Below are 12,762 nucleotides of genomic sequence, written 5' to 3' on the forward strand. Positions count from 1 at the left end.
CGCGCTCCGCTCTCTCGCTCCTCCTTTTATCGCCGATCCCGCACTCCGCTCTCTCGCTCCTCCTTTTATCACCGATCCCGCGCTCCGTTCTCTCGCTCCTCCTTTTATCGCCGATCCCGCGCTCTGCTCTCAAGCTCCTTTTATCGCCGATCCCGCGCTCCGCTCTCTCGCTCCTCCTTTTATCACCGATACCGCCCTCCGTTCTCTCGCTCCTCCTTTTATCGCCGATTCCGCTCTCTCGCTCCTCCTTTTATCGCCGATTCCGCTCTCTCGCTCCTCCTTTTATCGCCGATCCCGCGCTCCGCTCTCTCTCCTCCTTTTATCACCGATACCGCGCTCCGCTCTCTCGCTCCTCCTTTTATCACCGATACCGCCCTCCGTTCTCTCGCTCCTCCTTTTATCGCCGATTCCGCTCTCTCGCTCCTCCTTTTATCGCCGATTCCGCTCTCTCGCTCCTTTTATCGCCGATCCCGCGCTCCGCTCTCTCTCCTCCTTTTATCGCCGATCCCGCGCTCCGCTCTCTCGCTCCTCATTTTATCGCCGATCCTGCGCTCCGTTCTCTCGCTCCTCCTTTTATCGCCAATCCCGCGCTCCGCTCTCTCGCTCCTCCTTTTATCGCCGATCCCGCGCTCCGTTCTCTCGCTCCTCCTTTTATCACCGATACCGCGCTCCGTTCTCTCGCTCCTCCTTTTATCGCCGATTCCGCTCTCTCGCTCCTCCTTTTATCGCCGATCCCGCGCTCCGCTCTCTCGCTCCTCCTTTTATCGCCGATCCCGCGCTCCGCTCTCTCGCTCCTCCTTTTATCGCCGATACCGCGCTCCGCTCTCTCGCTCCTTTTATCGCCGATCCCGCGCTCCGCTCTCTCGCTCCTCCTTTTATCGCCGATCCCGCGCTCCGCTCTCTCGCTCCTTTTATCACCGATACCGCCCTCCGTTCTCTCGCTCCTCCTTTTATCGCCGATTCCGCTCTCTCGCTCCTCCTTTTATCGCCGATTCCGCTCTCTCGCTCCTTTTATCGCCGATCCCGCGCTCCGCTCTCTCTCCTCCTTTTATCGCCGATCCCGCGCTCCGCTCTCTCGCTCCTCATTTTATCGCCGATCCTGCGCTCCGTTCTCTCGCTCCTCCTTTTATCGCCAATCCCGCGCTCCGCTCTCTCGCTCCTCCTTTTATCGCCGATCCCGCGCTCCGTTCTCTCGCTCCTCCTTTTATCACCGATACCGCGCTCCGTTCTCTCGCTCCTCCTTTTATCGCCGATTCCGCTCTCTCGCTCCTCCTTTTATCGCCGATCCCGCGCTCCGCTCTCTCGCTCCTCCTTTTATCGCCGATCCCGCGCTCCGCTCTCTCGCTCCTCCTTTTATCGCCGATACCGCGCTCCGCTCTCTCGCTCCTTTTATCGCCGATCCCGCGCTCCGCTCTCTCTCCTCCTTTTATCGCCGATCCCGCGCTCCGCTCTCTCGCTCCTCATTTTATCGCCGATCCTGCGCTCCGTTCTCTCGCTCCTCCTTTTATCGCCGATCCCGCGCTCCGCTCTCTCGCTCCTCCTTTTATCGCCGATACCGCGCTCCGCTCTCTCGCTCCTCCTTTTATCGCCGATCCCGCGCTCCGCTCTCTCGCTCCTCCTTTTATCACCGATCCCGCGCTCCGCTCTCTCGCTCCTTTTATCGCCGATCCCACGCTCCGCTCTCTCGCTCCTCCTTTTATCGCCGATACCGCGCTCCGCTCTCTCGCTCCTCCTTTTATCGCCGATCCCGCGCTCCGCTCTCTCGCTCCTCCTTTTATCGCCGATCCCGCGCTCCGTTCTCTCGCTCCTCCTTTTATCGCCGATACCGCGCTCCGCTCTCTCGCTGCTCCTTTTATCGCCGATCCCGCGCTCCGCTCTCTCGCTCCTCCTTTTATCGCCGATCCCGCGCTCCGCTCTCTCGCTCCTTTTATCGCCGATCCCGCGCTCCGTTCTCTCGCTCCTCCTTTTATCGCCGATCCCACGCTCCGCTCTCTCGCTCCTTTTATCGCCGATCCCGCGCTCCGTTCTCTCGCTCCTCCTTTTATCGCCGATCCCGCGCTCCGCTCTCTCGCTCCTCCTTTTATCGCCGATCCCGCGCTCCGCTCTCTCGCTCCTCATTTTATCGCCGATCCCGCGCTCCGTTCTCTCGCTCCTCCTTTTATCGCCGATCCCGCGCTCCGTTCTCTCGCTCCTCCTTTTATCGCCGATCCCGCGCTCCGCTCTCTCGCTCCTCATTTTATCGCCGATCCCGCGCTCCGTTCTCTCGCTCCTCCTTTTATCGCCGATCCCGCGCTCCGCTCTCTCGCTCCTCCTTTTATCGCCGATCCCGCGCTCCGCTCTCTCGCTCCTCCTTTTATCGCCGATCCCGCGCTCCGCTCTCTCGCTCCTCCTTTTATCGCCGATACCGCGCTCCGCTCTCTCACTCCTCCTTTTATCGCCGATCCCGCGCTCCGCTCTCTCGCTCCTGCTTTTATCGCCAATCCCGCGCTCCGCTCTCTCGCTCCTCCTTTTATCGCCGATCCCGCGCTCCGCTCTCTCGCTCCTCATTTTATCGCCGATCCCGCGCTCCGTTCTCTCGCTCCTCCTTTTATCGCCGATCCCGCTCTCTCGCTCCTCCTTTTATCGCCGATCCCGCGCTCCGCTCTCTCGCTCCTCCTTTTATCGCCGATCCCGCGCTCCGCTCTCTCGCTCCTCCTTTTACCGCCGATCCCGCGCTCCGCTCTCTCGCTCCTCCTTTTATCACCGATCCCGCGCTCCGCTCTCTCGCTCCTCCTTTTATCGCCGATACCGCGCTCCTCCTTTTATCGCCGATCTCGCGCTCCGCTGTCTCTCTGCTCTTTTTATTGCAAATTCCGCACTCCACTCTCTCTCCTGTCTTGCTCCTCCTTTTATCACTGATCCCGTGCACCAACAATAATTAAAACCTGAAGGAATGAGACTCCACACTTGCAGTAATTAATTTTCAGTGCCAGAGAGGTTGACTGGCAGTAATTAACACTTATCACATCATTAAAAGGGTATTTAGACTCAAAATGACTTGACTTTCTGTTGGGCATTTAGTTCGTATCTATCGCACAAATAACAGCAACTTCACATCGTTCAATGCGTTCGAATGGTGAGGCAGACAGCAAGATCCCGTTTTTGCGAAGCTAATGGCTGAGCAGCACATCTCAGTTAGAAACTTCTGGATTTCCGAGTTTAACCACGCACCTTCCCTCTCCTGAAGTGCTGTGTGATTTGCGCATAAATAATAGTGAGTGCTATTAGCCTCACCATTATTCTGGCAGCAAATTCTGGGTCAATACCTGTTCCCTTCTAACCTGTTCAGTCCTTCACTTTAAGAAGCCCATTAATTCTCTCAGCCTTCTGTAGTTTGATTGAGTTACCACTATTTGTGTGTTCTGACAAAAGATCTTCGACCTGAAATGTTAACTCTGTTTCTTTCTCCACAGATGCTGCCTGACTTGCTGAGCATTTCCAGCATTTTCTTTTTTTATTTCAGATTTCCAGCATCCGCAGTGTTTTATTTTTAACTATTTATGTGTGTTATGTATTCTAAACAGCAAAAAGGACCTCAAAAAGACACAGTATTTGTAATGCTTTTAATATAAAATTACATTATACTCAACATAATGTCACCCTGTTAGCGTAGTTAGAATAAAATATTTAAGATTCTTTTTTTTAAACCCATCTTCAAATATTTGCACAAACCTATTTTATCAATACCAAGTTCCTATTCTGATCTTTATCTTCAGGTAGTTATAGACCAGACCACGCACTATATCATGCTGTGCTATGTAAAGGAAATGTGTGCATAATCGTTTTATTTCCTTGCTGCTTTGTATAGGTTGTTCAGGTAAAATTAGCTAACGTGGAATTCAAAAAATATTTTGATAATTTGCTTGCTAGACATGACAGATGATCTCATGAGACAATGATTCCATTTAAAATGAAGTACAGTTAACAAAGGTCAACAATGTTCTCAACCTTTCACAGGTGACTCGTTTAGATAAAGCCTTTGTTTTCTGGTATAAGGCTGAATGTCTGTAAAACAAAATGCCAATACTTGGAAGTATTAGCTTTTGAGATGTATTAAAGAATGATTGATTGCATTAATGCCAACCTCATCATCTCTGTGAGACTGGTGAAGTGGAGAGAGAACAGGACAAGAATATGACATATATAGTAGATTACATTGACCTTTATTTCTGATCTGCTGAATAAGTCTCCTTTTCATTTTCCATGACAATTGTTCAATCAACACTGCAGTCTATTAGCAATGGAGCTCTTTAACGTGCAAAAACTATCAGCCAGTTCTAGTTGATATGCATCTCGTTGTGTGACAAAATCTTTTCAATGTAGCTGTTGATCTTCTCCACTGAAAGCAAGAGTTACAGGTGAATCAATTCAACTTTGGTCTTTATTTATTGGCTATGAGAAAACCTAAAACGTGACTAATCTTGGGAAAAAGAAAGCTGATTTATGACTAAGTTAAAGGCTTGTCTAGTTCTGAAATTGCTGGTTTTAGTCATGACATAGTGGTCTTTCCCTGTTCTCTTTGACATTGCTATGGTAACCCTCCAGGCTGATAGAATTCCCTCAATCCTTTTCCACAGAGGGTGATGAGACGGGAGTGATGGATAGCCTGCTGGAGGCCCTGCAGTCAGGTGCTGCATTCAGAGACCGAAGAAAACGGACACCAAGGCCTAAAGGTGAGTGCTGTACCTATTTGATGTTATTTCCAAGAGAGTTAAGGCACATAGTGCCCATTCTGTTCCCTTGAAAAAAGACTAAAATAGATAGGCATAGGGCTGTGGGGCATAGAACCTAGCAATGCCAATCTTTTTCTTCTGATGGGACATGTCAGGAAGATGTTAATTCCATGTGGCTGTTGTCAGTACTTGTTTGCAAATCAATGCTGTGAAGTAAACTTTGTGAGCTCATTATGACAAGTTCCATGTTCAGAAGCATATGCAGCTAATCTCTGTTGCCTTAATACAATTAACTTTCAAAAATCATAAAGTCTCCCAATGATGAAGCATTTAATGTATGTGCCTGCTATTTGTAATCATCAGAGAGCTATCCTAAAAAACATACATTTTTGGACGCATTCTTGACTGTTAACTGATCTTTCAATTTAGTTTCTTTGTGTCATGGCTCTTACAGATATTCAACAAAATACAAGTCCAAGTTCACAGTGGCCTGTTTTGAAGGCTTGGAACCAGGGTAAAATCTGACATTCCAATATGCATGCTTCTTTCTTTGCTTGTGCCGAACTCAGCTGATTATTTGCTGGATTTTTGTATTTTCCATCTAATTTCATACAAATGAACTACTGTAAATTCCTGTATGCCATTGAATTTCAATTTTTGCATAGCAGGGGCCACTCAAAGCTATTTTTTACACACACATTGTTTCCATTTAATGCAATTTCATTTATGTTGTCAATAAGGTCAAGTGAATACTTTGGGCTCGAATTTAGCAGGCCTGCGGGTTCCCAGCGGGTGGTCCTCCGGGAGCGTGGAAAACGCGGACGGCTAATCGTGTGCGTCCCCCACGCGATCGCGGGATAATTGGACCGATTAAGCCCTGCTTCCGGGTTCTGCGCTCTCCAGCTGCGTGCCGGCCGGCTGCGCATGCGCAGTACCGTCGACGCGATGTAGGAGCTCCAGTTAAAGGGGCAGTCTCCCAAAGCCCCTCCTGCTACAAGCAAGCAGTTTGAGACGATGGCTCAGCAAAGGGGAAAGGCTGCGCCCCGTTTTTCAGATCTGGCACTGCAGCTGATGCTGGAGGGCGTGAGGAGGAGGAGGGAAACACTCTTCCCAGAAGATGGACGCAAGTTCCCTGCCGCCGCAACCAGGAAGGCATGGGCAGACGTGGCGGCGGAGGTGAGCAGCAGGGGCAACACCCCAAGGACTTGGGAGCAGTGCCGCAAGCGCTGCAATGACCTGACTAGGTCTGGCAAGGTGAGTACACCAACGCACCCTCCCACATCCCGTCCCCACCATCACGCCAAGCAGATCACAGCCACCACTGCGCTCCATTAGCAATCCTCACAGCCACTCATTCACCATCCTCGCCGTGCACGCAAGTACCCACCGTCCCTGACCCCACCCGAACACTACCACACACCCCAATCCCCATGCAATGGGATGGGCATGTGGCCCACGCTTCCTCCCATCCGTTCCGCACCACGCTCAACCCAACCACACCGATGCTCGATGCGTCTCACGATGCAAGACGCACCCACTCACACATCTGTGTTTTGCCTTCACAGGAGAAGAGAAGCAAGAACAATAGGGAAAGGGCACGCACCGGAGGTGGGCCGCCGCAAGTGGTGGAGCTCACCGATGCCGAGGTGGAGGCGCTCGACCTCGCCCGCACGCGACATTGCCTGTCGGTGGCCGATGGCGAGTGTGTCGCTGCCGAAACGGCCGGTAAGGGAAAGCTGACACTCAACACCCATGATCGCGAGTTACCGTCTCATCACCTGCCATCAGGCGCACTGTCAAGTTGGTCCACATGCCTCAAAGTGCCCTCTGTTCTCTTGCAGGTCCGTCTTTGGGTGAAGCGATCGTGGAGGGCGATTCCTCAGAGGACATGGCGGTCTCTGAGGGTGCATCGTCACATCAGAGCCCGCCATGTCCCCCTCGCCAACTAGTTGGGGTAGCACTTGGTGAGTCACCGCGCACGAGTGAGCATGAGCAGACCCTGGTGGCAGGGGCAGCCGCGGAGGGTCCGCGACGGAGGGAGCACTCATCTCCAGGCTCTGCTCAGCCGGACCCAGATGCTGAACCCAGGGGGCCACCAGTGAAAAGGAGAGTCGTCGAGGGCCACCAGCTAATTGCTGAGGTACTGGCAGAGGTGCCGCGCGCATTGTCCACAATAGCGCAGGCGATGGAGGAGTCCACCTCCTGCATGTGGGCATTGGTGGCGCAGGCACAGGAGGGTACCGGCGACACAGTGTCGCAGGTAGGTGCGGGACTGTCTGCGGTGGAGGACAGGCTGGCCTCCCTCGAGCGTCACGCACAGCTCCAGATCGAGTCCATGCAGGCCCTGACAACGTCTGTACGGATTCAGGGTGAGCAACATTCCGACGCCACCAACAGGCTGAGGGATACACTAGGGGTGGCCTTGCAAGGCCTCACACATGCCATCCAAACTGCCGTCCAGCAGGGTGGAAGGGGTGATGTGGGCCGAGGCCAAGAGAGGGATGATGGTGACCGGGGACATGGAAGCGGGGACGCCTCTCAAGGCGTCCCCACGTCCCACCCGTCGCCCACCTCTCAACCAGTACCCGCAATGGTGCCTCCTCTCCAGGTGGCCGAGTCTGCCCCTGCCCCGGTGCAGGAGGAGCAGTCTGTGGAGGTGCCGTCATGGGCACCGAAACCCAGGGGCCGTCCGCCAAAAGCATCTACCCGGTCAAGGCAAGAAGACGAGCAACCTGCCACTACCTCTGCTGGAGCCACAGGGGTAGCACCACGTAGGGGTTCCCGGAGAAGAATTGCAAAGGCCTTATAATCACAAAGGGAATACACCAGGGTGTTTATTATTTTGTACTTTTTTTCTTATATAATGTCACATTCGAGATATTAAATAGTCTATTCTCACCACTCCTGCCACCTCTCGTCCATTCTTCCGCGGCTTGTGCAATAGTTGCGTTCCGTGGAGGCCATCATGACGGCGAACACCTGCTGCCACCCATTGGGCACACTGCTGTGGGTGCAGGATTACTGGCAGCACTCTTCAGTGGAGGGGGCTGGTATGGCCGCTCGCATGTGCAGGTGAGGAGATGCGAGCGCCTCGCAGTGTCTGACTCTAGGAGAACCGTTGACGTATGAGTGCCTCCCTGGCCCGGCGACCATCCCGGTGAGTCGCGGCTCGGCGCATAGGTCGTCCAACATCCTCTGGCGCGTCCTCCTCCTCCGCCTCCTCCTCCTCCTCCTCCTCCTCGCCCTCGCCTTCCTCAATGTGGGTGGCGGGTGTGGATGGGGCCTCCTCCAGCGGCACCCCTCTCTGTTGGGCCATGTCGTGCAGGGCACAGCAGACAACTATGATTCGTCCCACTCTGAATGGTGTGTATTGCAGCGCTCCCCCAGAACGATCAAGGCACCTGAAGCGCATCTTGAGAAGCCCTATGGTCTGCTCAATTGTAGACCTGGTAGCAGTGTGGCTGTCATTGTACCGACGCTCCGGCTCGGTGATGGGGTTCCTCAGAGGTGTCATGAGCCACGTGTGGAGGGGATACCCCTTGTCGCCGAGGAGCCAGCCGTTGCCGGCGTTGGGTGCCTGCAGGATGGGCGGGACGGCGGACTCCCTGAGGACGAAGGCATCGTGGCAGCTGCCGGGGTATCTGGCGCACACGTGTAGGAATCTCTGGCGGTGGTCACAGATGAGCTGGGCGTTCATGGAGTGATACCCCTTCCTGTTGATGAACAGCCCTGGCTCATGCGGAGGTGCCCGTATTGCGATGTGGGTGCAGTCGATTACACCCTGCACCCGTGGGAAGCCGGCCATGGCATGGAATCCAACCGCCCTCTCCATCTGGCTGCGCTCGTCCATGGCGAAGTTGATGTAGTGGGAGGCCCTGCGGAACAACCCATCGGTGACCTGCCTTATGCACTTGTGTGCAGAGGACTGACAGACCCCGGTGATGTCCCCGGTGGCACCCTGGAAGGAACCGGATGCGAAGAAGTTGAGGGCAGTGGTGACTTTGACGGCGACAGGTAAGAAGATGCTGCTTGGTCCATCAGGGAGCAGCTCGTCATTAAGGAGGCTGCAGATGTCGGCGACTACCTGGCGATTGACTCTGAGCCTCCGTATGCACTGCTCCTCGGAGAGGTCCATGAAGCTGAGCCTCGCTCTGTACACCCTGTGCGGAGGGTAGTGCCTCCTGCGACGCATCTCTCTCTGCGGTTGCCCTCCCTCCTGCTGTGCAGGTGGGTGTGCCGCAGCACCGTGTTGGGGGGCCCCACCTCTCCGAGGCGGACGGCGTGGACTGCGAGGCTGCTGGGGCTGGTCATCCTGGTCGTCCTCCGAGGATGTCAACGCACCACCCATCTGGCAGGTGTTGGTCTGAGGGGTTGTGCAGGGTAGGTGGGTGGGTCCTCGGACTGGGGCTGCGGTTTCGTGTCGGTCTGTCCTCTGGCTTGGCGGGGGGTGGTGGAGGGCAGGGGTTGCCCTATGTGACGCGGTGGCCTCCTGCGTGGGTGAGGGCTCTCCCCCGTTGAGCGCACCTTGGCACCTGCCACAGGCTGCTGGCTGCAACACGCCTGGTTTGAAAGGTACTGTTTCCCCCAGTGTGGGAAACTGACTGCGTTGAACCTAAAATCCCACACTTCCTCTTTTGACAGCTGCTTCAGCTCATTAACTGACCACAACGAGCAAGTTAAGTACTCTCAAGTGGAACCCCGCTGGCTTTAATTGCCTGCGGGATTCCCACCAGCGGGGCTTGCGCGCGCAGCCCCGCACGTCAGCGCGGTACCCGGAAGTGGCCGGGATTTCGTCACGATCCGGTCACGTGACCGGATATCGGGATTTTCGGGGCCAACCCGCTGGAAACCCGCCGGAAACGCGATCGCAAAATCGAGCCCTTTCTCTGCATGTGGACTAAGAAAAAATTTGGAAGATTTTTAAAGTAAGATTGTGAGTAAAAATCTATGGATAGAAGTATATTAGGCTATTTTCAAACCTCTTCCGATCCCATGGATAACATATTTTGGTGAAGTAAGCTTCCTCTTCAGGTCAACAAAGCCCATTTCAAGTCGCATCTTCTGTTTATCTCATATTCCAATGATCTAGTTTGGGTCCCAACTTTTTATAAATTTCAAAGTTTTCATTTTTTAACCTTGATGTTCCATTCACGGGTCTTTGTGAATATTGTGCCTCTACAACGTTTGTGTCACAGATCAATTAATCCAGATTAATTCCAAAATATGATACAGTACTCACAATAGCAAAGGTGGATTATTGCAACTTTTCTGCAACCCAAAAGGAACTATTAATGTCATTCTGCAACTGGTGGTTAGAGGGGTATGAAGAGCACCAAAATTCATGGGAAAAAATAGACTCAACCCTTTGATGTAACACAATTGCTATCCCAGTTTCCATAATAATCTTTGCTACCTTCAGTGTGTTTTGATGAAATTGCGCAGAGCACATTTTCCAGAAAATCAAGACTGAAAATTTTTATTTTAAATATATTCAAGTAATATTTGTTTCCATGGGTACTTGAAATTGATTGTAAATATTCAGTTTTAATGAGATACTTTGTTCCCCTATTGCGAAATGGTATTCCATCCTCAAAAACAAGTCGAAAGATTTTTGTTTTGTTGAATTATCAAAAATGTCTAACAGCAAAAATAAATGACGGGCACAGTCCTTTAAGGGATTTACAATACACTCTTCCAAGGCAAAAGGAACCAGTATGTGTCGGGAAAGAAAACACCATGAATATGTTCTGCTTGCTCTGCCCACTGGCTAGTCAGTCTCCAGTCTTTCCCTGCTGGTTGAGGTCAGCTCTTTCTATGTTTGTCAGTCACTGAGTTAGGACAGAATTCAGGCAAATAATCTAAAGTATATATAAGCTATTTGCCGTGATAGTTTACAGATTTCACAATAAAATATATTTACTGACCTTAAGACAAATATTTATTTACTTCTATTAACTATGAATAATGCTAGACCTAGTGAGTCCATATTTCTGGTTTTGCTAGTTTTAGCAAAAAAAAGTAGACATCATTAAAAAATGGTGTTATGCTATTCGGAAGCACTAAGAGACGATGATTTTTATCTGTGATGCAAGTCGAGCGAAAATTCCAAAGTATCACCACAACAGTAATAGAAGTGAACAGAACAGGTTCGTACGGTGAAGTATTTGTATGGTTCAATAAACCTCCTAAGATGATAACTGTCTGAATTTCAAAAGCCAATGGTTACCATTACTAGCTCAATTTGCATGTGTTGATTGAGGCTGAATTACAGCATCCTATTGTGATACTATCATACACTGCTTTAGTGTTTGGAACATTTTTGCTAACGTCGGATTAGAACATAAAAAAACATAAGAACATAAGAAATAGGAGCAGGAATAGGCCAATCGGCCCTTCGAGCCTGCTCCGCCATTTAATAAGATCATGGCTGATCTGATCCTAACCTCAAATCTAAATTCATGTCCAATTTCCTGCCCGCTCCCCGTAACCCCTAATTCCCTTCACTTCTAGGAAACTGTCTATTAGAAGCCAGTATATAATTTTATAAAATCATTGTTCCATGAAACAAGACAATAAACCCTAACAAATCTCCACCTTAATATTTGAAAATCAATAGTGAAATACGCAGTTGTGAGTTTATAAAATGTGCACACAATCTTCATGAGTGCAGTAATTTGTGATCATGGATTAAATTAAGATTAATTTAAAGCAGACCATATGCAAATTTAAGAAATTAGAGCCTCATTACTTCCAAAAATGTAGGCTACAAGTTATATTCGGTAGATGGATATATTGAGTCGCCTTGGTTTCTTGGTGCTGAACCATATGTAAATTTTCCCGTGTTTACGGTTGACTCAGTTTTAGTGGTGCAAGTGTTTAGAGAAGCAGTTTAGCTCTCAATACAAAGTAACTTTAATGCAATGTGTACTATGGCACTCCGCAAAAATACAGTTATTAACGAGCTTTTTGTATAAATGTAGTGAAATTCCTCATTTAATTTTTGACTTCGCTGCTGCAGGATTTTTTTCACATATACAAATTCTACTAAGTATTTAAATGTGTTTATTAATTAATGAATAATTATTGCCTTTGCAATGACAGTGCAATCTGAATGTAGCAGTACTTTGGAAGTAATGAACATGGTATTATGAGGATCACTGGTTGCTGTTCAAACTCAAACTTTAAATTTTTTTCATTGCTTTTTAAGGAAACATTTTCTGTATAATGTAGTGTTACATTCTAAAGAAAATGATGCATTAAAAAAGTAATAAAAAATAATGATTTACCTTTTTTTTCAATCTACAGTTTTTTTTAAAAACCATCAAACCATGAGCGATAAATTTGTATTGCACGTCACTCATACGTTCTCATTTTCCATAAGGGCATTTTATTGGGAGGGTCAGGAGACCTGAGTTAATCGATCTGTCCACTCCAGTCAATGTCAGCCCTAATGATATTCAATATGATTATGGTATGGACTGTATGCCAACCAACTCACTGAGATCTTCTACCCTTGTGGTTTCCTCCTCATCACAGAAATGGTCATTGAACAAAGTTCCACTGTCAGCCTGTAATGTAATGTGATCTTTAAAGACAGTGTAATGGAGTACATCCAGAGTAGTGAGGAAATGACCAATGTTAAGGGGGATAACTTTTATAGTTGCCTGGACAGTGAATTCTCAGAGCTGAAATCTCCCTCCAACTTTCTTAACAATAGAATATAATTACTTTGATCTCGATCGATATAAACAGCTGATTTACCTGCCGTAGAATTCCCTCTGCACCTGCTACACATACTGTAGCATTATCCGGACAACCTCTGCACATGCAAATACATATGTCCGCCTATGAAGGAAAAAAAGAAATTGCATTTAAACAGCGCCGTTCACATCCTCAGGATGTTGCAAAGCACTTCACAGCCAATTAATTACTTTTGAAGTGTAGTCACTGTAGGCAAATATGGCAGCCAATTTGTTTTATGATCTGTTTTAGTGCTGTTGGTTGAAGGGAAGATATTGGCTCGGCCACCCAGGAATAGCGGCATGGGATC

The 12,762-nt window shown here is 49.9% G+C and overlaps 1 protein-coding gene across 1 annotated transcript in view; it reads left to right on the forward strand.

The window, feature by feature from the left end:
• The window catches only part of LOC137323053 (protein diaphanous homolog 3-like), a 796,634-nt gene that overhangs the window by 709,507 nt on the left and 74,365 nt on the right, over positions 1-12,762 (forward strand). Inside the window, exons 26-27 of the mRNA XM_067986438.1 lie at positions 4,617-4,712; positions 5,167-5,226. Of these exons, the coding sequence (XP_067842539.1) occupies positions 4,617-4,712; positions 5,167-5,226 (156 nt within the window). The remainder of the gene's footprint in view (positions 1-4,616; positions 4,713-5,166; positions 5,227-12,762) is intronic.

Source organism: Heptranchias perlo, chromosome 6 (genome assembly GCF_035084215.1).
Source record: "Heptranchias perlo isolate sHepPer1 chromosome 6, sHepPer1.hap1, whole genome shotgun sequence".
Lineage (NCBI taxonomy): Eukaryota > Metazoa > Chordata > Chondrichthyes > Hexanchiformes > Hexanchidae > Heptranchias > Heptranchias perlo.